Source organism: Acanthochromis polyacanthus, chromosome 5, assembly GCF_021347895.1.
Source record: "Acanthochromis polyacanthus isolate Apoly-LR-REF ecotype Palm Island chromosome 5, KAUST_Apoly_ChrSc, whole genome shotgun sequence".
Classification (NCBI taxonomy): Eukaryota; Metazoa; Chordata; class Actinopteri; family Pomacentridae; genus Acanthochromis; species Acanthochromis polyacanthus.
Genome location: NC_067117.1, coordinates 33,216,749 through 33,240,436, shown reverse-complemented (window position 1 = coordinate 33,240,436; position 23,688 = coordinate 33,216,749). Strand labels below are relative to the sequence as shown.

The 23,688-nt window shown below is 40.9% G+C and overlaps 1 protein-coding gene across 4 annotated transcripts in view; it reads left to right on the top strand.

Moving 5' to 3' along the window:
• cpne1 (copine I) overlaps positions 1–23,688 on the top strand; it is a 38,876-nt gene that overhangs the window by 1,302 nt on the left and 13,886 nt on the right. Inside the window, exons 1-3 of one of the 4 annotated variants that reach the window (XM_022213631.2) lie at positions 17,636–17,908; positions 21,931–22,059; positions 22,150–22,329. In XM_022213631.2, coding sequence (XP_022069323.2) covers positions 21,931–22,059; positions 22,150–22,329 — 309 coding nt within the window. In that variant the 5' untranslated portion in view covers positions 17,636–17,908. Of the gene's footprint in view, positions 1–2,957; positions 3,025–7,284; positions 11,179–17,635; positions 17,909–21,930; positions 22,060–22,149; positions 22,330–23,688 lie in introns of those variants that run through there. The other 3 variants (XM_051948140.1, XM_022213629.2, XM_022213630.2) reach the window with 3 other exon arrangements.

Sequence of the window (23,688 nt, the reverse complement as noted above, 5' to 3'; positions counted from 1 at the left end):
TCTGTGCTGCAGAATGAGCTGGCTATGCGAGGCAGATTTAAAAATCTAATAGCAAAAAAGGTTGTCTTCCATTCAGATTATTTACAGTTGGATTGGTCTCTTAGCGGGATCATTCTGCAGTACAGAATGGTCTGACTGCACCTCATTATCGTTCTGCTATAAGGGGATAAAATGCTTTCACTCATTTGTTTTTCTTTAGTCCATACAGTCATCTTAGGCTGAGCTGTATGAAGGCTGCAGCCACGGTGGTGCTACAAAATAGTGACTGGGGAATGGTTTTGGTGTAACACTTGCAGGGATACGAAAACTAATTTAAATGGATGATTAACTGAAAAAAAAACTCTGTGCATGATTAAAACCACAGCTAAATTTTCAATGTTTAGGTTTATGCTCAGTGGTTGAGTGGAGCGAAGGGGATTTTGTAATCAGTAGCAGAAGAGATGGAGGAGAAAGCAGTTTGACATGGTTGGCCACTGGCGAGCGTATACCTGCAATCTGCAGTCCAATCCCTCTGTGGCTTGATGCACCTCGAGCACACCAGCTCACCTGCCACAAATGCTGTAAAACTACTCAATAATCATTTGTTTTGGTGCAGTAATGTTTGAACCAGAAGGAAGAATCATGACACAGAAAACCAGATTTGTTTCTGAAGTTTGAAACCCTGGAAGTCTGAATCTTTGTTTTTGATATCAGTACACAGAAGTTTCCGTCAGCCATGGTCTCACTGCTTATTTCACCGGTTAGTCTTCTAGCATATAAAAAAACATCAGATGAAGATTTTAACAAGGTAAAAGGACAACAAAAAAAATCACCAGAAATAGTCTTAAACCACCAGGAAATGTGTCTTCTTGTGTAATTCATCTTTGCTGATTTGTAAAATAAGAGCTGAAAATGCACAGAGGCTGATGTTCAAAGTGTGTCCTCTTCAGAACTTAATACAAAATAATATTTATGCATGCAACGGCCGTAAGAAACTGCCCAAACATTCACGTAGCCTGGTGCATGTCAGAATGGGACTTCAGCTGAGTTTGGTGTTTCTGTGAGTCAAATGTTGAGCACAGAAAATCAGTATTTTGTTTTGTTTGGTCTGGATCACATCAGTGGAGCTCTGTACAAGCAGAGGCAGAGATCTGAAACCGATGGAGAGGTGTGGAGTGGAGCACACAGCTAGAGTTGAAGTTCTTATCATATTAAATGCCTTGGAGTTTCCAGAGGCTTCAGTTTGTTCTGTCTGAGATTTGAGCTCCGTGTTGGCTGCTGAGTCCATCTTCCTTGTTCTTGAACAGATTCTGTCTTTGTGTTTGAGTCGTTCCATTCTTCTCGTTCAGTTTTACTCGTTTTTGCTGTGGCCAGTTATGTTTTCCAGCTTCAAACTGAGAGATAATAGCAGCTTTTTCCTCTCTGATCATGAATTTGCTGAACTGAAATTTTCTTTCTAGCTGTTTGCAGGAGGGTGCTTTCTGTCTTTTATCAGCTCCTGTTTTTTCTTGTTTATGTAAGTGGACAATGGAGCTTCAGTTTTCATCTGCCTCTTGACACGAGTTGTTTCTGACTATAGTTGCTGTTTCTTCTTCTGCTCTATTTTATCATCTTGTTGCTGTTGATGTTTCACAGATTGTTGGTAGTTTGACACCAAGAGGTGATGAGACGAGTGGACGTCCAGGTTTTGAAAATCTATTTCGAAATACCATTTTCAAAAAATACCGATCATCTGCTGCTCCCACTGATGATGATGATGTTGAGCATCATGTTGGAGTGTGTGGTGAGCTGCAGGTAGCAGCATCACATACAGACTTTAAGAGTTTTGTATTTTCATCATGTTTCAGCAGTTTGGTTTTCTCTTTTGAGCCACAGAATGACTGAAGTGTTGGTGAGATGTCCGTCTTCGAAGTGGAGGCAGAGGATTGTGGGAGCAGCAAGCATTGCTCTAACTGCTGTTGCTCAAGAACATGTTTTTTCAGCTTTACCTAATGTGTTGCTCTGCACTGCATTGCTTTTCACTTCTTCTTCTGATCAGCTGCTTATCTTTGATGCTGTGCTGGCAATCAGTTGCTGATGTTGCTGTGGTTTCCTTAATGCTAATGTTGCTCTGGTGGATACAATGCTAATGTTGGTCTTGTTGACATGATGTTAATGCTGCTCTGGTTTACATGTAACTGGCATTGCTTTTGTCAAAATGTTGATGATGTTGCTGTTACTGCTCTGGTTGATAAGTTACTGTTCCTGATGCAATGGTTTGTTGACAATGATGATGATGTGTTGCAGATTTGCTGTTGACAAGTTGTTCATGTGGTGGTGTTTTACAGCCATATGCTGAAGTGCTGCCTGCTGTCTCAGAGGTGCTTGAGGATCCGGGTCTCTGTGGTCTTGCTGGTCACCAGGTTGCCAGACAGGCCCTGGGTTGTTGCTTTTGTATTTGCCGGGTGTTGCTGATGTGCTGCCAGCTGGTTTTTGTTCATGTATGTGCTTGTCTAAGTTTCTGCTGTGGAAAAGCATCTCTGGTTCTGTCTTCAGGTTTCCAGTTTCCTTGTTCTGAGGAAAGATCGAGTGTGGCTTGATTGTTCGTGTACACAGAGTGTTTAGTGACATGAGGATTGGTTTTGGATATGTGTGTCACTAGCTTCTGCTGTCCTAATAAGTTGTTTATCTGCTATTTTAAGAGTGTCCAAGTTGAATTTCTTTTGAGATTTGAGTAATTTTCTGTGTTCTATTGAGATCAGAGGCATTTATTTATTTATTAGGCTGAAATCTCACATTACACAATACTTTGCTGACATTTAGCGTCTGATTGAGAGCTAGCTGTTGACACTAATACAAAACAACCAGCTAAATGCTGAAAACACCAACACGCTGGTCACCAGAAGCTAATGTAAACCGCACTGCCAGTGTGTTGTACAGGTTGAATTACATCAAGATGTTTTGAACAGGAATGTTTGTTTCTCTGACCTTTTCACCAGGTTTCAGTGTCCTGCAGAAATCCTCTGTCTGTTACAGTGAAACTATACACACAACTTAGTTGCATTGGTGAGTTGCAAGTTGCATGAAACTCATGAAGGTTTACTGTTGCACGAAATATGTCACACTGAGCGAAATATACAAGCAACATCTTTGTACTGCATGGTAGACAACAGCAAAGCTTATTTTAAAGAACTAAAGTGCAAACAGTTTCTCAGTTCTGTACAGGGTCAGTAAACAGAGCGCCTCTGCTGAGATTGAAGCTTCAGTACTCTTCAAATGATTTGGGTTGTCTAATATTTCATCATGTATGTCAAGCTGAAAAGATTCCGACTTTGGAAATGGGCCTAAGATGCTGATACTCTATTCAACAAGCACTTCATTTGAAGCATACTGATCTGAATTTCCAGCAAAATAAGCTGAATTATAAAGTTTGTGGTATTACTTTGAGCCTTTTTTTTTTTTGGAATGCAAGGAAAAGAATCTCACACAAGGTATGTGAAAGGTCTGCTGAAACCTGAAAACACTCACTGGATATATTACAAGATGTGTGAGTTGTTATTTTACAAATCAGACTTAATAAGAAGAATTTGTAGTGTTACCTGGCCCTGGTGCATGCTTCTGTAAAAACATTTTTAATTGGTATAGATATGTTGCGGGCAAAAGGTTTAGGACTTCACAATGAAAGACATCACAGGTGAAAAATGTTTGTTTTGGCATGTGAAACACATTTTAGCCTGTTAAATTGCTCTAAATTTGCAATTTATAGCTGTTGAGGAAAGAATGTACTATGCATCAGCACAGTTTGTTTTTTTTTTCTTTAAGGCTTATTCCATCCCAAAACGCCAAATATTCAGGAAGGTGGTTGCAGCACCATCTTCAATTTTACTGTGGGTGCTTGTGGTGAAAGATCATGATAAGAAAGCTTTGTGTGCAAAATTACAGGCTTATACTCCCAATAATTTTTGAGTTATGGCATTTTCAAATTTTAATAATTCAGGCCAAAATGCCCTCCCCCCAATCCTCGCCTGGAATTTTTAGGTTTTAAAATGCTTATATCTCTGCTTTTGGGTATCATAGAGACTTGAAATTTTTCTCCAAGCTTTCTGCATGTTGGTGATGTCCTAGAAACAACACACACACTCAGGAGAAGTCTCTACAGAGCAGGGGGGCTTGCCCAAAATGTATAAATTATTTGTAAAAACCACTCACGAGTAGGGCTGAGTACCAAACTTCGGTTCTTTAATGGCACCGACCGAAATGTTTCGGTAGTAATGAGTATCAAAATAAGCCTCGTCTTTCGATTCCATGTTCTGGTACTTATCACGTGATTATGATAAAGCAAACCTGTGATTGGCTGTAACATTACACGTGATTGCGGCAAGCCGGAAAAAACATGCTGTGGCACACCCCGCCCATTCACAGACAGGTTTCACGTTAGGTACATTGACTTTACTGCAGTTGTGTAGCGTGTCATCGAAGTGGGAAAAGATGCCTCTGAGGTCTAAAACGTGGCTCTACTTTTGTAAAATGGACGCCAATAGTGTGCGGTGCAGTATATGCCAAAGCGGGTGGTAAACTCCATCTAAGGCTAAATACCGGCACGAGACCGATAGTCGACAAGTACCTTAAGGCAGTGGTTCTCAACCCTGTTCCTCAGGACCCACTGTCCTGCATGTTTTAGATTCTTCCCTGCTCCAACACACCTGATTCAAATGATCAGCTTGTCATCAAGCCTCTGCAGAAGCCTGATGATGAGATGATCATTTGAATCAGGTGTGTTGGAGCAGGGAAGCATCTAAAACATGCAGGACAGTGGGTCCTGAGGAACAGGGTTGAGAACCACTGCCTTAAGGGAAAGTTGAAAAGAACTTTGAAGAGAGTTCAAGAGGGCGTGAAACCATTAAGAGGTAAACGGGTGGGGTCCGTGCAGTCCGCCCGAGGGATTCAACTTGGCGGACCAGGGGTAGCCGCTCGGTGCGGGAGGATCCCCTCGCGGGACCTCTCCCCAGGTGCGGGCCGTCCCCCGCCAGGCGCATTTCCTCCGTGGTGGTGCGCCGTGACCGGCTCCGGGTCGGCCAGGAAGGGTCCGGGGGCGAAGGTGGCTCAGAATGTACTGAACTGTACATTGCTTGCAAATGTTCTTTTGCACTGGAAATCACTGGAAAATTAAACTCAAGATGTGAAAAGTAATGTGTAATGCAATTTTCATTCTGTTAGAGTATATATTGTAAAACTGGTATCGAAAAAAGTATCGTTTAGGAACCGGTATTGAAGTGACAGTATCAGTATTGGTACTGATATTGAAACTTTTAGATTGATACCCAGCCCTACTCGCGAGTAGGTTTAAGGGTGTTAAAAATACCAGAAATCTTACAGATTAATGTCTTAGCACCATTTAGTATTGCTCTACCAGACTGGCTTATAACTTATGCAGGGGGAGCCCTCTAAGTACATTATTTAGAGAGATATGGACTGCTGAACATTGCCCCCCCATGAAAAGTGCCTATTATTTTTCCAACTCCAGTTGTACACACCAGCATAAATATGCACACTATATATGCATAACAGGTAATGTTCAGACTCGAGACTACCTAGTGGCCTAGTTTGAGGTTAAAATTGAGCATGATGCAGTGATGGCTAGAAGTTGGGACTTTGCATGGCTATAGTAAGAGGATAGATGAGTTTCTGTGCAAATTTGCAGATCTCTACCACCTGTCTACATTGACTTCAGGGTCCTTGAAAATTAGGCACTTTTCATGGGGGGCAATGTTCAGCAGTCCATATCTCTCTAAATAATGTACTTAGAGGGCTCCCCCTGTATAAGTTATAAGCCAGTCTGGTAGAGCAATACTAAATGGTGCTAAGACATTAATCTGTAAGATTTCTGGTATTTTTAACACCCTTAACCCTACTCGTGAGTGTTTTTTTACAAATAATTTATACATTTTGGACAAGCCCCCCTGCTCTGTGGAGACTTCTCCTGAGTGCGTGTGTTGTTTCTAGGACATCACCAACATGTAGAGAGCTTGGAGAAAAAAATTCAAGTCTCTGTGATGCTCAGAAGCAGAGAAATAAGCATTTTAAAACCTAAAAATTCCAGGCGAGGATTGGAGGGAGGGCATTTTGGCCTGAATTATTAAAATTTGAAAATGCCATAACTCAAAAACTACTGGCAGTAGATGCCTGTAATTTTGCACATCCAGTTTTTTTTATTATCATGATCTCCCACCACTATCTTCCAAAGCCAAATTGAAAATGGTGCTGCAACCCCCATTGGTGAATTTAGACGGAATTGGTCTTAAGCCTTCCTTTCGATACCTATGCTATTCCCTCACTTATTTATTTCCTTTCATGTATTTTTTACAGCACAAGTTACTGGACACTGACGCCATATTCATGCTTAAGATTGCTTCTGTTGTGTTTTTAAAAAAGGATGAATCGTCATTGAGGAAGAACAAGTCTGTTAAATTGAGTAAAGGCTACCGTTTTTGCTTAGCTTTGTGCTAGTTTTCTCTATATTTTGCAAAATCCCTCCTCCCCCAAACACCACTGGTTTCCAGATGTTAGAACCTAAACTTGGTGTATAGAGTTTTAAATCGTCTCTGGGTTATTCCGAAGAAGCTGTAATCTAAGGGCCAATTCATGCTTTCTGCATCCATTTGTGCAGTCCAGTGTGGCTTTTGAAAGCAGATGGTGAACATGAACATGGCTCTATTTGTACTACAATTACACGTAGGTTTGCTGGAAGGACAATCGCATTTATCCTCATATTGGACACAAAAAACACACAAGATACGGCAGCTGGTTACTGATGACGCTGTAGCACTGTTTTAATGTAATAATTCCTGAGGCGTGCCAAGCATAGTGGGCAGACTTGACACAGTATTTCTGGAGAAAAGAATTTGGGCTCCATCGATGGAAAGCATGTACAAATCAAAGCTCTTCCGAAGTCCTGCAGCAACTACTGCAGTAACATCTCTTTTATTGATGAATTATCAATGTTTAGATGATGGAGAATTTCCTCCTACAGTCTCTCTTCTACATAAGCATTTGTTTTAGATACCTTTTCTTTTCCTTGTACATGTGTGGTTGACCCATTTGCACTGCAGACGGTGTGCACTGTCTCAAATTTGGGTTTGGATTTGGGTGGATGACATCATATACATGTACCCTTGTGAATGCAAAAAAACATGAATTGGCCTTAAGTTGTGTCAACACCTATATTGGCCTGCAAATTCATATCTAACTTTACTGAGAAAATATCTGGAAACCACTGGCCTCCCTTTTCCTGCTCTTGATCTGATAATAGTGTTGCTTTCTCCCCAGGTTGTAGGGCTGTTGTTTAGCAGTCAGTATGGCGGTAGTCATCAGGCTGCAGGGTCTGCCCATAGTAGCTGGCACCATGGACATCAGACACTTCTTCTCTGGCCTCACCATTCCCGACGGGGGAGTGCACATCGTGGGTGGTGAACATGGTGAGGCCTTCATCGTCTTTGCCACTGACGAGGATGCTCGACTTGGGATGATGCGAACAGGCGGGGCCATAAAGGGGTCCAAAGTGTCACTGTTGCTTAGCAGCAAGACGGAAATGCAGAACATGATCGAACTCAGCCGCCGCAGATTTGAGGCTGGAGCAGGTGCTGTGGAGATGGCTGCACCTACAGCGGGGAATGTTAACCGCCAAGCGGGCACTGCCCCCATACCCACAGTGCAGTCTGGGGCAGGGGGGAGAAGCGGTAGCCATGGAAACCAGGGCTTCAGCACCCCCGCCTCTGTGACAGCCGCAAGCTCATCTCAGGAGCCGCCAAGCAACAAGGCAGCTGCCAGCTTGGCCAGCGTAGTGCCCAGCTTCCCCAACAGCTACAGCTCTGCTCCGACAATCACCACAGCTCTGGCTTCACTCAGCGCAGGTCCCCCACCCATCCCTCCACTTCCCAGCATGCCTTCCATGCCCCCAATGCCCACCCTGCCCACCATTCCAGTCCCTCCACCAGTGTCTTCCCTCCCACCTGTCCCTACCGTCTCCCCACTGTCCCAAGGTCCTCCAGTGCCTCCAATGTCCCACCTCCCCCACATGTCCTCACTGCCTCCCTTCAACCCGTCCCTACCTCCTCCAGCAGGACTGGCTTCTGGCCTCCCTCTTGGAACCCCCAACCCAATGCTGTTCAACCCACTTTCCCCTCTGGCCTCGCTAAATCTTCAGGCCCACATGAAGGCTGCCGCTGCTGCCGCCACTGGGGTAGGCCCGGCTAATCCAGACGAGCTGTTTATTCTCCTGCAGAACCTCCCGTTCTCCTGCTCAGAGGTGGAAGTCAGGGAGTTTTTTCGGGGTCTGGGGGTGGATGGGGTTCGCCTCCTGAGGGACGGACAGGGTCGGCCAAGTGGCAGGGCTATGGTCAAATTCTTCTCACCCCAAGACAGTTTTGAGGCTGTGAAGCGGGGAGGTGGCATGATGGGCCAGAGATTCATTGAGATCACTCCAGGCTCTGAGCGTCAGTGGGTTAGCCTCGGTGACAATGGGACAGGTCATGTCCCGCACAACAGCAGCAAATCAAACAACAGCAACGAGTTGCAAGACCAGCAGCACCGTCGTGGCAATGCTGGGTCAGGAGCCAGGGACCAGCGAGGAAGGTCGCGATCTCCCCATCGGCAAGAGTTTTGTGTCTATCTAAAGGGTCTTCCCTACGAGGCAGACAAGAAACAAATTATGGAATTCTTCAAGAATCTAGCCATCATGGAAGACAGCATCTACATCGCCTATGGACCCAACGGTCGAGCCACAGGAGAGGGTTTCCTTGAGTTCAAATCAGAACAGGACTACAAAAGTGCTCTGGGTGCTCACATGCAGTACATGGGCACCCGCTTCATCCAAGTTCACCCAATAAACCGAAAGGGAATGCTTGAAAAGATTGATGCCATCCGCAAACGTGAAGCACAGGGTGATGGCAAGAACCAGGATGGCATGAAAGCTCCCAGGAATTGTGCTCACATCACCAACATCCCTTATAATGTCTCCAAGAAAGATGTTCGTGCCTTCCTGGAGGGCATCGGACTCTATGAGGACACCCTGAAGGTCTTGACAGATAGCCATGGCAACGGTTTAGGGCAGGCTATCTTCCAGCTACGAACTGAGGAAGATGGCCGCAAAGCCGAAAGATTGCACCGTCAAAAACTCAACGGCCGCGATGCCTTTGTCCACCTGGTGACCTTTGATCAGATGAAGGAAATTGAGAGAAATCCTCCACCTCAAAACAAGAGGGGCCAACGCAACCAGAACCAACAGAATCATAACCAGAACCAGCACCAGCAAGTCCAGCCCAGTTCCCAACAGCCGCAGATCAACCCATTTGCTGGAATTAGTGGGGAGGAGTTTAACTTTCTCAGAAACACCATGGGGAACCTCAACAATGCCCCCTTTGTTTCTCCATTCTCAGCCCCCGGCAACGGGCTGGCAGGCCCTCCTCCTCTGCCCCCGCTGGCTGCAGGGCTCGGGGACGTAAATCTGGGAGTAGCTCCACCTCTGGTTGCTGGTCTTCCTGGAGCGCCAATCTTGGAACCACCAGCTTTTCGACCTGGTTCTGCAGCTGGAGCTCCGTTCAGCCAAGATGGGCTAAGAGGCTTGGTGCCCTTTGACAATGCCAACAGAAAAGGAAGTGGAGGAGGACAGAGTCGGGGAGGAGGAGCCAACAACAACCAGGGGCGTCCAGGGAGTGGGGCAGCCAGCGGACAGCAGGGGTTCACTCCTGGAGCTGAAGGGATTCGCAACCAGCCGGCTCCCGGAGGATCCAACAATCCCAACGGTCAACGTGGTGCTGCTGGTCCGACAATTGTAAAACTTCAGAACATGCCGTTCACAGTAACTGTTGATGAGATCATGGACTTCTTTTACGGTTACCAGGTCTTGCCAGGCTCAGTCTGCTTACAGTTTAGTGAAAAGGGCCTGCCAACTGGTGAGGCCATGGTGGCCTTCCAGAGTCATGAGGAGGCTGCTGCGGCAGTCATGGATCTCAATGACCGACCTATTGGAGCTCGCAAGGTCAAGATAAGCCTGGGTTAAAACACCACCTGACACAGGCAGACTGTATGTAGGATTTTACTGCTACCTACATTAACTAAGTGAAACAAAATCAACTCATTCTGTACCAGATTCTGGACTAAACTCAACAGTCAAAATCCACTTTAAACCTTGCCCTATCCACTGTCAGTCACTGTTGAAGCTCCTGCCCCTGAGTGTAGATATTGGTAGGTAAGCCTCCTGCCCTACAGTATGTCCAGTAGGGCTGTGGTCCAGACTTTGCTCTTTTCTGCAGCTGCTTCACTGACTTTGATAGCACAAACTGGTGATGGTGCAGCTTTTTGTCCAATCATGTCGGAGCTGACAGTCTCATCATGCTCACCTGTTTTGTTGCTATGGTAACATGATCACTGTAAAGTGGCTGACAAACATTGTTGCTGTGCTGCTGTGGTTTCAAATTTTCATCATGCTCTGTTGCTATGGTAATATCTTAACCTGCTCTGTTGCTAAGGTAAAGTGACGAACAGCCATGACAAAAACTTGTATGTTCTGTTGCTATGGTAAAATCTGTTGCAATGCTTAAACATGCTGTAGATGAAAAGCCTTTCTGCTACAGTGCTTTGTTGCTATGATACAGTCTTCACATTCCATGTTGCTATGGTAAAATTGTGATAGAAAGCTATGTTGCCCTGTTCAAATGTTTATGCTCTGTTGCTATGGTGAAATGTTGACATGCTGTGGTAAGAAACTATACTGACATCAAGCTCTGTTGCAATTGTAAAAGGCTGACACTGTTGCTATGGTAAAAATGTCAACACGATTCTCTGTTGCCATGGAGAGGATGTGGGATGGACAGATTGCTGAATCATGTTTTTATTTATAGGGCTGCTGAATTCTTTTCATTTGTCTCCTTTTTATGACGTTGCCGTGTTTGAACAATGACGCCCTAAACTCCTCCCTTTTCCACAGCACATGCTCAGTAGATGTTTGGACTGTAGAGCGCCGAGATGAAGTCTGTAGTGTTTTTAGTTTGGTAGCTTTTTTTTTTTTGCTGTTTGTATGTTTGGTAATGTTTTGGATGTTTCCCACCTTTAAGCTCATTTTTGTTTCTATTGTCAGTGTGAACAAACTTGTATGATGGAATAACCATACATGATGTGGAGTCTCCTTTGCTTTGGTTAATAAAAGGACATTCCTCACTGCGATCAGCTCTCTCTGACTGCCTGCTCTTCACTGTCTGATGATAGAAACTTGTCTGATGATGGGTTAAGGGGTCTCTGGTTTCTTTAGGTTGGTTTCGTGTGACATCTTCAATGTGAGATATGTAAAAATTCAAGTTTGTGCTTCAACTAAAATGAAACTACCACCCCAGCTCGCAATTTATTTGTGTCTTGTCTGGACAGCTGCTGCTTTCTGGCTTGCAGGATCATGAATCTGGATTTAAATATTAAATTTTCATGATTATGTTAAACCTGTTAGAATTATGTTGTGTTGGCCCATTTTACTGTTTTAAGCCTGGCTGAGTAGTTTTTATCTGAATGGTTCCTCAGCAGTTTTATCCACCTCCATGTTGATGCTAACAGCTAATCTAGCATGGAAGCTAATGGCTTGGCAGTATTTTCCTCGGATTCATTTGAATTCTGCATGTTATCGGAAGACAAAAATTGCGTTTATTCAGCAGATGTTTTGAATAACTTCATTAGGAAAGAGTGAATCTTTCTAGACGAATTGGGTTCATTTTGTAGGAGAGGGTATCTGCATAGAAAGTGTCTTTAAAAAGACATCTAGAATAGTTTTTATTATTTTTGGATTCATTCAGATCTTTTCTCCTGTACAGAGCTGCTGATTTAAATCATCAAACAACTACAGACAAGAGAACCTAGATAGATAGATTAAACCTTTATTGATCCCACAGCGGGGAAATTTACAGTGTTTGTAGCACTGTTTGTAGCAAATAGAACAGTTTAAGTAAAAAAGAGAGCAGTGAATATATATAAATATTTGCTTTTTATTGAACGTCGTCTTTTCTGTAGTTGAAATATTTCCATACAACTGATAAAGGCTAATGGACACAATGATAAGTTAGTATTGACCAAAACTGAGATCATGTTTATCAAAATTATTCATAGATTTTTGAGGACAAAATCTTTGTATTGGATATTAACTTTTCTATAAACAGAGTTCTGCTTTCAGTTCCACATAGTGCTACATTCCTGCTCATGTGAAATCTGCATCAAAAGCAGACTTATAATAATAATAATAATACTCAACCGAAGCAGTGGTCCCCAACCACGGGGCCACACACAAAGAATAAAAATGTTTTGTTTTCTATTTTGTTGGCGTCGACAGGATATTTAACTTTGAAAAACGACTACACCATCTTCCCGTCACTTCCGTCTGTAATTGTTTTCCGCCATTAAATGAAGCCCTCAATCTAACCACTGCCAAAATTAGTAAATAACAAATGTCTCTGAAGAGTGTCTTTGAAAATAGGAAGAGGCTGAGACAGAAGAAAAAGTAAACAAATATTCAGAAATAAAAACTAATTTAATTAGTTTAGGACACATTTTCAAAATAAAAATGGTTATTTGTTATGTGCACGATGGCCAGTCTGTAGAAAACTGTCTTGCTTGAAAGCGGTCCGTATTAAATAAATGATTGGAGACTGTTGTCCTAGAGGATGAAAATGAATTAAACTGAACCCAAATCTCCTCACTGGCTGAACGTCTGTTTATCTACACACACAACAGTTTCCAGATGTTCCCTAAACGCCTCACAGTCATCAGTAGAAGCTGCTACTCGTCTGGTTCAGAGAAGCTTCTAGTCTCCATCAGCTGAGAGACCAAATGCTAGCTTAACCCCTTGATGCCGACCGTCATGAATTCGTATCGTACCGCTTTCATTCAGACTGAGCTGAGGTAGTGCATCCATTCCCTCAATGCCAGTTTGTGCATCTTCAATACGTACCTTGGAACCTTTTGCAGGCACTGGTTTCTCGTGGGACCTAAATTATTTTATATCTATTCTATGTATGTGTAAATACATTTAGGCATCAAGGGGTTGAAAAGAGGAAAATCAGGAGTTCTAATGTCAGATTGACCTGAAACCAGATGTTTTTTTTGTTTTGTACTTTTACATGCACTGCAGCCATTTTTGTGGAGCCTGGAGGTCCACAAAATCCTGTCTTTTAAATAAAGTTTTCTTTTAAAATAAAACAAAAGAAGCCTTAAAAAAATCAGACTAAATGCAGTTGTCGGACTTCTGTTATAGATCAGTCGTGCTAAAGGAGAACCGTGAGAGTTTTCTTTGTGTCAAGTAGTAGAAAAAGTGTAGCCTGATGTGCTTCAGTTAATTTAATCTTGCGTCAGTGTGGACACTGAAATGAAATATCATGCAGCCCTAATGCATCATGTATTATTCAGCATTTAGAATCATTAACGTACAGACAAACGTATAAATTCGTGCTGCAGCTGAGAGCAGTTGTTTCTGAAATATCATTGAATTCCTGCAAACCTTTAACTTCCAGTTGTTTTGTGGTTGCAAGCAGCCGATTCTCAGTTTTTAACCCTTTGATGTGCAGCGTGAGCAATTTTCTGTTGGATTTGGGTCACTTTTGACCCATTTTGTGCATCAAAGGCTCAATCAGAGTTATGGATCAGAGGGAATAATGGAAAACATTGTGATGTGTTCCAAAATTACTATAAGTGAACATAAAAGTAGTTTCATGTCACCTTCAGGTGGCTCCAGAGTGACCATATTTCTTATCCAACATAAAGTCATGCATTTAGGATTTAATGATTAGGTTGTCGGAGTAAAACAAATGTTCTAATCTAAGACATGTCCTCAATTCACTGTTTTCATGCTAGGGGGATTCATGGAACAGAGAAAAGCAAGCAAAGATGACAGAAAAGGAGCAAAGCAGAACAGAATAGGATGTGACTACAGACAAAGACAAAGATGTGATGATAACCTTCATCACTTGGTGTGCTTTATGCTGCAGTTCTTTCCTTTTTAGCTCAAACCGTCTCTTTAATGAGTGTTGTAGAGAGCTTTAGTCAAAGATGTGGACAGCGTCTGTGGATGTAGTTTTGTCTGAAGAGGAACCGTCTGCTTTCAGGAAATGGTTAAACTCCAAACAGGTACAAAACAACCGACTGTGCATGCATTGTTGACGTTTCTGTGTGTGTGAAAGAGGTAAATAAAGTGAAATGAAACGCCGCAGAGAATAGGCAGTGGGGAAAGATGAATCTGGTGTGTGGAGAGAAAAGAGAAAATGCACAAATATCCTGATGACAGATTTGGTTTCTGCAGACATTGTGAGTGGAGAGTGTCAGTGGGTGTGATGGAGGTAAAATTAGCGCTGAGTGACTGCTGCTGCGGCAGACTGAAGGCAGAGGTTGCAGGTGAGTGACAGACACAAAATGTGCTCGATTTAAACTAAATTGCAGATAATTAAGCCTGTAAACCACCATCATCTATTATCTTTAGCCTTTGATGGGAATAATGTACAGTGATGGTGGCTGGAAAGCAGTAGGTGGAAGATAACCACCAGTAGGTCATAGATAATGGTCTATGGATTGCAAATGGAGGTTTGTACACAGTAGCCTGCATCTGGTAAACTGTAGATGGCGTTTTTGGAGGGTTAGAGATGACAGGAAGTGGCCTGCAGCCGGTACAGTACACACCAGAAATGAAGATGCCTCTGTGCAGCAGCATCACTCAGTAACTGAATCAATTCTAAGTTGAACTGCAGAGTATTTCCTCTTACAAACAATCAAAAATATATAAGACTAGGTTTAAAGTTCAGACCCAACAAAGCTGAATCCAGCTATGATCACTGAAACTAAACTGAGCCCACCTGTGTACCTGCATGAACATGGTTCTAAATGAGCTGTAAATAGCAGAATTTTCTCTGTTTGGGACTTATAGGCTGTGACCATGTCTTCATCATGGTTCCACATGGCAAAGAATTGAACAGAGGAACTGAAAAATCTGGCTGAGAGACTTTAGAAAGATGGAAAAGAATCCAGAAAGATCAACTAAACAACACTGAACCACAGTCAGCAGTGATCAGGAGGTATAGAAGGAGTCATAGTAGCACTAATCAGGGCTGCTGTGGTCGTCCTCCTAAAATGACTCCACAGACACTGAGCTACTTTCACCATCTAGCTGTGAAAAACAGACGGCAGCTGCTTCAGACTTGGTCCAGGAGTTATCAATGGAAATCAGAGTTTGTGTGAAGCTCAGACAGTGAAGGACACTTCAGAACATCAACCTCTGTGGACGGAGGACAAGAAATTCTAATAAAACTCTTGCCTGGATTTCACCAAAAAGCATCCAGAGTAAACTTTGCTAAAGAGCATGAAAAGAAGCCGATGAATTTTGGGAGAACATTCTTTGGTCAGATGAAAATCATTTTGTTTGGCTCTGATGGAGTCCAGCATGTTTGTTGTGAAGCTGACCAGTTCTGCCACAGTGAATGTTAGTCCTGACAGTGAAGTACGGAGGAGGGAGTGTGATATGAGGCTACATGAGTGATAAGGATGTTAGAGAGATGAAATTTGTAGATGAATGTTTGAAGATAAACCAAAGTGCTGGCTGACAAGATGAACATTAAAGAAGAGAAATATTCCAGCAGGAGAACAATAATAACAAAGTAAAAACTAAGGCCTTGAGAGTGACTGTTAAAAAGCAGCTGAAAACGATAGTGTTTGAAGAATGTGAGAATGTGTGGAGAAATTCATGGACCCTGGTGTCCTTTATGCCGAGAATAATTGAGTCTGTACTTAAAATTAAAGGAGGCTGTATGAAGGATTGAAGAAATAAATGATTGAAATCTCAGTGATGAGAGCTGGACTGACTTCCAATGCATTGAGTTGCAATGGAAAATCTAAACTGTTAGTTTTGAATTTGACATCAGAATCAACGCTCTAATTTTCAAGTAAATCGACCTTTAGATGGTTACTGGCAGATAGCAGCATTTAAATAGTACATGGTGGCATTTAGTGACTTTATTTCCCATTATTTTCCAGCCCCATGCAGGTTGACTGGTGTGTAGTAAGTAATAGATTACAAACAACTTTGCATGTGTCTCCACATCCACTCTGCTGTGTGAAGAACCGTATTTGTGATTTTATTGGTTAATTTAGCAGAGCAAAGCATGGCTTCAGTTTGTTCTCTATGTAATCGATTTAAATGTTCCCTCAAAATTCAGAGCGGCATATTTGAGTGTGTGTGTTATTTCAAGGCATTAACAGGAGGATATTTTGTCATTTTTCCCCTCAGGACTCTTGTTTTTCTGTTTCGGTCTCCTGTTCTGTTTCACTGGTGATGTGGCGCTCTGCAGCTTTTTCTGACTCTCCTGTAGTTCCGCTGCAAAGGATGAATAAAGTCAAACCGTGTTGTTCTCTGTGGGACAGTTGCTGTGTGAGGTTTGTTGTTTTCTCCTTTCTTTAGTGCTTCATCACAGATTTGTTTTAGCAGCAGCAGCAGAACCTCATGCTGCCTGATGCTGTTCAGCATTAAAGCACAGAAACTTTGACAGATACTTGAAATGTGTGATCAGTTTTACTTTAAGGTGAAAATCTGGAATAAAGATCTTACTGGTATGTTCTGTAGGTTTCTTCCTCGGTGTATATTGTTGTAATCACCATTTATGATCTGCATGATGAAGGAGCAAACAGGATGACCTGAGGAGGAACTTGCGGTAACATTTTCTGGCATAATGTGTTATTTTATTCTGACATTCACTACATTAAAAGTACAAAATTGTGCTTTGTGATGGCAGCAATTTAATTTTGTAACATTTCTGCTGGCCAGTATTATCATTAAACTACTTTATTAATGTGAAGTGCTTCAGGGATGTGTTGTGCAACTCTTTAAATCCCGCCTCCCTCTGCAGTAGTGATGGGGAAATCTAAAATTGGCAGTGTGCCATTCATTTTTTATTTCATTTCTCTATAAATCATCTGTCAGACTTGTGGTTTTAGTGCATACGTGTGTTTGTTGGGCTGGAGTTTCTCATCAATGTCTTTTGTTTATCTTTCTATCTGTTAAACACAACATATCATTGCATTAATGGAAGTTTGTATGCTTCACATGAAATCCATCCAGTTTGTTTGGCAGATTTGTGTTTGGAAGGAGAACTTTTAGTTCCACAGGAAATATTAAGGACTTTTTTTTTGCTTTGGTGCTGTCCTCTTTGTGTTATTAGCTTTAATGCAAGTGTAATCGCAATTTGAACTGTAGTTTTGTACGATGATGACCATTTCACTTGCTGCTAAGGCTGCTGTAATAAGTTGTGGCCACATAGATTAAAGTTTGTAGAGTTTAGTGGTATTAATTATAAAATGTATATATGTGTGTACAGTTTCTGTTGGATTGAAGTGTGATAAAGTAGTATCATGCAATTTCATACAGTAGAAAGAACATTTTATTTGGTGTCTGAAGGGTTACTGACTGATGTGGTGAACAAAATATTTCAAAGTCGTTTCTTACTTTGAAACACTGATTCATTTTAGTTTTGTAATGTCACTTTTGATGTGGTTGTTTTATTTTGAAGGAGTGCGGTCAGCAGTCATGCCGGTTGTAAACGTCGTGACTGACAGCCGCATTGTCCAATCAGAACGTGGTGTTGCCGCTGCTTGTCCAATCAGAGAGCTGCTAGTCTGTCCACCACTCCCTGTTAGCTGAAGCTTTTGAACGGAGTCGAGTGGCGACTTTGTGCTATAGTTTCAGACACAAAGCGATCTCCAGCTGCGACTTGTTTTCAGTTAAAACTCTACCGGAGAGCTCAGGTAGCGGTTAGCGGCCTCTCAGGTGTGTTTAAGCTGACGGAGAAGCTGTGGTTTGCTATCCGGAACTGTGGGAGTGGTCGTCCTCCGCCTCGCTGCTAGTTAATACGGTCCGAGATACAAATCTAAAGGCGCTGATAAGGTGATTTACACAGTTTATATCACAGTTTATATTTGTGTAGTTATCTTTATTTGTGTGTATGTGTGTGTGTGTGTGTGTGAGAGAGAGAGAGAGAACTGGCGTGTGTTGGTGATCTTTGCTGGTTTAACTGGCTGGTTGGTTGAAGTCAAATCTCCATTTAATGTAATACTGCTGCCTTCAGGTGCCATCAGTTTATGGAGCAAAGGTTCTGCTAACGGTCATAAAACTTCATAAGCAGTTTCTGTTACAGTCATAAAATGTATTTACAGGCTCTGTTACTGTCATAAAACTCTATATACAATCTCTGGTAACCGTTCAGGTATGGCACAGTCACTAAGCAGCTTTTAAGGCGTAGTTTCAGCAGAACAACATGGTCAGCTGTAATTAAAGATCTGAGCAGTTTGAGGTCAGGTGAGTGTAAAACTGTGTTCAGGTACATATGTCTTTTTGTTATGGTCTAGTTAAGGAAAGAATGGATATAATGCACCATTCAGAGAGGCCATCCTCAGTTTACAGCAGGTCTGCACTTCGCAGTTTCTGTTTGACACTTTGGTGTAAAAAAAAATTCAACTTTTGCCACTGGACACTTAAAGAAAACATTCTTTCTGTGTACAAAAGAAGAATCCTTTGCTCTGATTTAAGGCTTCTTTGGGTTTTTATTTAAAGGACACAGAGTTTGTTGACCTGTGATTTTGGTTTAAATGACCCTTATTGACTGTGATAATGATGTCTAAAACCCTCTGCTCGTAGAAAACAGTCTTTGTAGGTAAAATCACCTGGTTTCTGGTAAATCTGACATTAGGGCTCATTATTTCAAGAGAAAATGAAATTGAATTTGTCCAAAATGACTTTAAAATGGTCTGAAATACTTGAAACTCCTCCAAAATATGTTTAAAATTTCTGTGAAATGTCTCAAATATGACTCAAGAGTTGTCCAGAATGACTGAAAAATTGTGCAAAATCCTAATCAAAGTCAAATTTGGCATCAGAACTCCTAATTGTATTAATTACTGTGAGGCATTTAGGGAACATCTGGAAACTGTAGCGTATGTTGATAAGTAGATGTTCAACCAGTGAGGAGTTTAGGGTTTGACTTCATACATATTTGTCCTCCAGGAGTTGTTCTAAAAAACAGTTAAAGATTATTTTCAGACTGGTTTTGATGCATGAAACTGAAATCTCCGATTATTTAAATGTGAAAGTGGAATAAAAAATATTAAGACTCTAAAATCAGTGAATATTTGTGATAAAATATTCATTTAGAAAAATCCAGATTTTTTTTTTTCCTAAATGAGGTTGCATCATTTTGTCCATAATGATGCAACCTCCATCAGTTTTATGTAAATATTTATAATTCTGTGAACTATTTCAGATGTTTTTCCCAGTTTAGCAATATCTGAAACAGGTTCCATGCATTTTTGCCTTTTTTAAGTGATTTTTTTTTTTTAATTTTCTCTGGAGAAAAGCTCTCTTGTCTGATTATTCTTTACAAATAGTTATTCAGATCATCTTCTAATGGTTAATAATAATATTTTTAAAAATATTTTTGGAAAAGTTGCTGCTGAAGGAGATTCTACGAAGGCTTGGTCTGTTTATCCAGCGTCTGTCGGAGGATCGTTAGCCTCTTTTGCATGTCGGACAAGATACATTTGTGTGGTTTTATAGTTTTATCTGTCATAGAGGGAAGCAGATGCACCATAAAATGAGCCAAATTTGTGTCGGAGAGTGAGATAAGAAGCTCACAGAGGGAGGGAGGAAGGATGGAGACACCTGAACTCTTACCGGTATATTATTCTGTTTATGACTTTCACTGGTGTTACAGCGACTTTGATCTGAATTGTTTTAATCAAGTTTGACGAAGCTGTTCAGTGGATCGACTGTAGTTTTTACAGAATTATTGTTTTATTGACAGTGTTAAACGTTGTGCTTCTGCTGGAGATATCTGCGGTCAGTCAGACGGAAGTTTCAGATTGAAGTGATGAAGAGCTGCCCACAGTCTGTGCAGACTGTGATAATTGTTGTATCTCATTTCAGTTAGCAGGACGTCAGTGTTTTTAGGTCCTCCTCGATCATCTACAATAGCCTCTGTTAAAAATTGCAACCAGACCAGTTTTAGGTCCATCCAGGTGTAACAATCTAAAGACTGAATCTGGTTTTTGTTTCTAATACCAACATTGAGCATCAGTATTATGGGATGCATCGTAGTTTCAACAGTTTAATGTTTATCAGTCAAAAATCTATTCTGGATGTGTTTCTGTTGTGTTTGTCCACAACGAGCCAAAAATTTACCAAAATACCTCCAATACCTCCTTTTTTACAAATTTTCTCCAAAGTTTGCCACAAAAAGTCCCACTAAAATGACTATTAAATCATCCAAAATACTTAAAACCTTTTTGAAATGTAACAAAAAATATCAAAATTGAGTCAGAAATGGTTGAAAATTACTCAAAAATTGACTAAAAGGACATAGAACTGCCCAGAATGATTCTAAAGAAGTTAAAAATGAAGCCAAATGACCAAAAATGTCCTGTTAAACAATAAAAGGAACGTTTTTACACAGTTTTTAAAAAGCGTTTTTGACAACGTTGTAGAAGTTTTTGTCATTTAGGGCGACAATTGTGTAACTTAGCAGATGTTTGTGATCATTTTGGGGGTATTTTGAACATCTTTGAGTCATTCTGGACGGGTAAAAAAAAGATGCATATCAGCATCAGAAAATAATTGTGCTACAGAGTGAATCGTGTCTATTAGATGACCGTGGCATCATATGTAGATTAAAATGCTCCTTTCATTGGCTCTGATTTCTCCTGACCAACCACCTATCACACACTGATATGAGCCTTGAATTTTTACCCAGAATGCACTTTTTAAAGTTTTTTCTGGTGAATTATCAGAAAACAGAAACACATCCAGGATACCAATGATTGCTTCTCGGACTCATAGACATTAAACTGCTGCAGTTTTGCTGTTTAAACTATGATACATCCCATAATATTCATGCATAAAGCTGTTTAAAAAAATTCATTGAGTAATTTTTGAGTCTTCATAGACTTTTTTTTAATAAATGTGAACAATTTTCTATCGGTTGTGTTTTGGTAAATTTGCTTCATTTTTAACTCCTTTAGGACGGATTTAGAATCATTTTGGACAGTTTTATGTCATTTCATTTAATTTTCCATTAATTTTCAACCTTTTTTGACACAATTTTGTCATTTTTTGTTAAATTTCCAAAAGGTTTTAGGTATTTTGGATAATTTAGTAGTCATTTTGACAGTTTTTTGTCATTGTGGGGAGCTTTTTACGAAATTTGGAAAAGTTGGAGGTATTCATTGTGAACAAACAGAAACACATCCAGGATGCCAATGATTGTTTCTAGGACTCATAGACATTAAACTGCTGCAGTTTTACTGTTCAAACTGCCATACATCCCATAATACTGATGCTCAGTGTTGGTGTTAGAAACAAAAACAGATTCATTGTTTAGACTGTGACACCTGGATGGATGTAGAACTGACCTGGTTACAGTTTTTAGCAGAACTCAAATGTCATGTGTTTATCTGCTGGACTGATGAAATTCTGAGGCTCAGAAATGATGGAAAAATTACTAAAAAATGAAAAATTGGACCCACCTCTATGTACTTCAAGGGCCTGTAACTCTGAAAATATTCATAGTTTGAAGCTAAAACTTTGCACACCTTCATTAAATACACTAAAGTTACTGTATTTTTTTAAAAGTCACCTGATTCTGAGCAAGTCAGAGGAAACCTTTTTCATGTTTGGTGTTTTTATAATGGAGTGATGCAGCTGTTACAGAGAAAAATCCAGGTGTGCCTGTTTTCACACTATCGCTTTGTTGTCACATTCAAACATTATTAAAAAATACAGATTCCAGCCACATTAAAGAATCCAATAGTTTGTTTTTTGTCGCAAACATCAGGAGTTTATTCTGTAACCTGCTCCGATGCTGAGGTCATTCTACATCAGTGATGTTGTGCTGATGTTCTCGTCTCTTTTCCCCTCAGATGGCTGACTGTGTCTCTAAAGTGGAGCTGACTGTCTCCTGTACAAACCTGCTGGACAAAGATGTGGGATCCAAATCTGATCCTCTGTGCGTGCTGCTGCAGAAAACAGGAGGAGACAAGTGGATCGAGGTAACACGCAGTGCTGCAGGACACACGTGTTCATGTCAGACTGAATTTAATGTGAGCTGATAAAAACCGACCCTCTCCTCTGTCCATCAGCTCGGTCGCACCGAGCGTCTGAAGAACACCTCCAGCCCGGCCTTCAGTCAGCGCCTCAGGGTGGATTATCACTTTGAGACGGTTCAGAACCTGAAGCTGGGAGTCTACGACATCGACAACTCCACCTCTGACCTCAGCGATGACGACTACCTGGGAGGGGTGGAGATCACGCTGGGACAGGTAGGACCAAGTCTATTAAACCTCTGCACCTGGATGGCGTTATATCTTTTAAAAAACACAAAAACTTGACCACTTATCAGCACTGATCTATAATAGACCCTGGATGTTGTACTGGGCTGCTGAAGCTGAGGTAACCGGAAATACTAAAGCTTGCGAGCCCCAAAACAAAGCCCTGCTGTGGTCCCCCGCACTTATTCTTTCTCTGTATTTTAATTTTTTCACAACGTTTCTTACCATTTATTATGCTGTCTTGTGCAGCAATTAACTGTACTTACAGAAAAGTGACAGGAAAGGGGACAACCTTTCATAAGTAAGTTGAATTTATAGTTTATTTTATGCCATAACCCGTTAAACTTCCGTATTCGGGCCGTCTTGAGATGTGCAAACGTATTTTTCAAAATTGACCGAAGCTTCATACTCGATGATAGAAACATTATACACCCATGGAAAGCTTAGATTCTGATGAATCCGCCGGTATAAACCACTGCGGTAAATATCAACACATTTGTCCAACAAATAACGGAAACAGCACAACACACCTTTGAAGGCTCATAACTGGTCAGAGATGAAAATATTCCACAAAAAAACGGCCATAATCCAACCTTGGACATCCAGACAAAACAAGCTAGTAAAATATTTTGTCCAAAACATGTCTTAGACATGTCATAGACATATATACCTAATTAAATGCCTCTCAAGCTATTACTGTAAAATCCGCATGCACCACATTGCTCCTCTCATACACAGAGAGGATGACAGGAGGAAAAAGTAAGAAAACAGTTTTTGAAACTAGTTCTCTTTAAACACCAGTAGAATGTGATATGTATAGCTAGGCCTACATGTAACTTTATTGTATTTATTAATTTTGTTATTCAGTTGTATTTGCTTGTTTCTATTGGTGTGTTATTATCTTTTTATCATATTATATATATATATACACGTGTACATTTGCGTGTATTACATGTATATTGAATAATATAATAATCTGTTCCTGTAATAGTGTGAAAAACAGTTTATTTCACTTAAATAATACTGTGAACATATTAAAACTTTAAGTTTATTGCATAACAAAACAAAATATTTTTTGAATTTTATTAACAAATCTGTTATTCATTTTGCATAACCAGAAAACAGTTTCATTGTGCATATAGTACTGTACAGTACTGATTACTGTAACTAAAGCAAGTGTCTGGTTTTTTACAGTCTACAGTTCGTTAATTTTTTTGCCTGAAGCTGAAGACATCTCTAATTCTCCCCTCGATATTATAGACATAATTATAATAAGCTAAAGACACGCAGAATTTATTTACAAGAAATAATAGTTGAGGCTTTTATTAAGCAGGCCTTCACATAAAACTA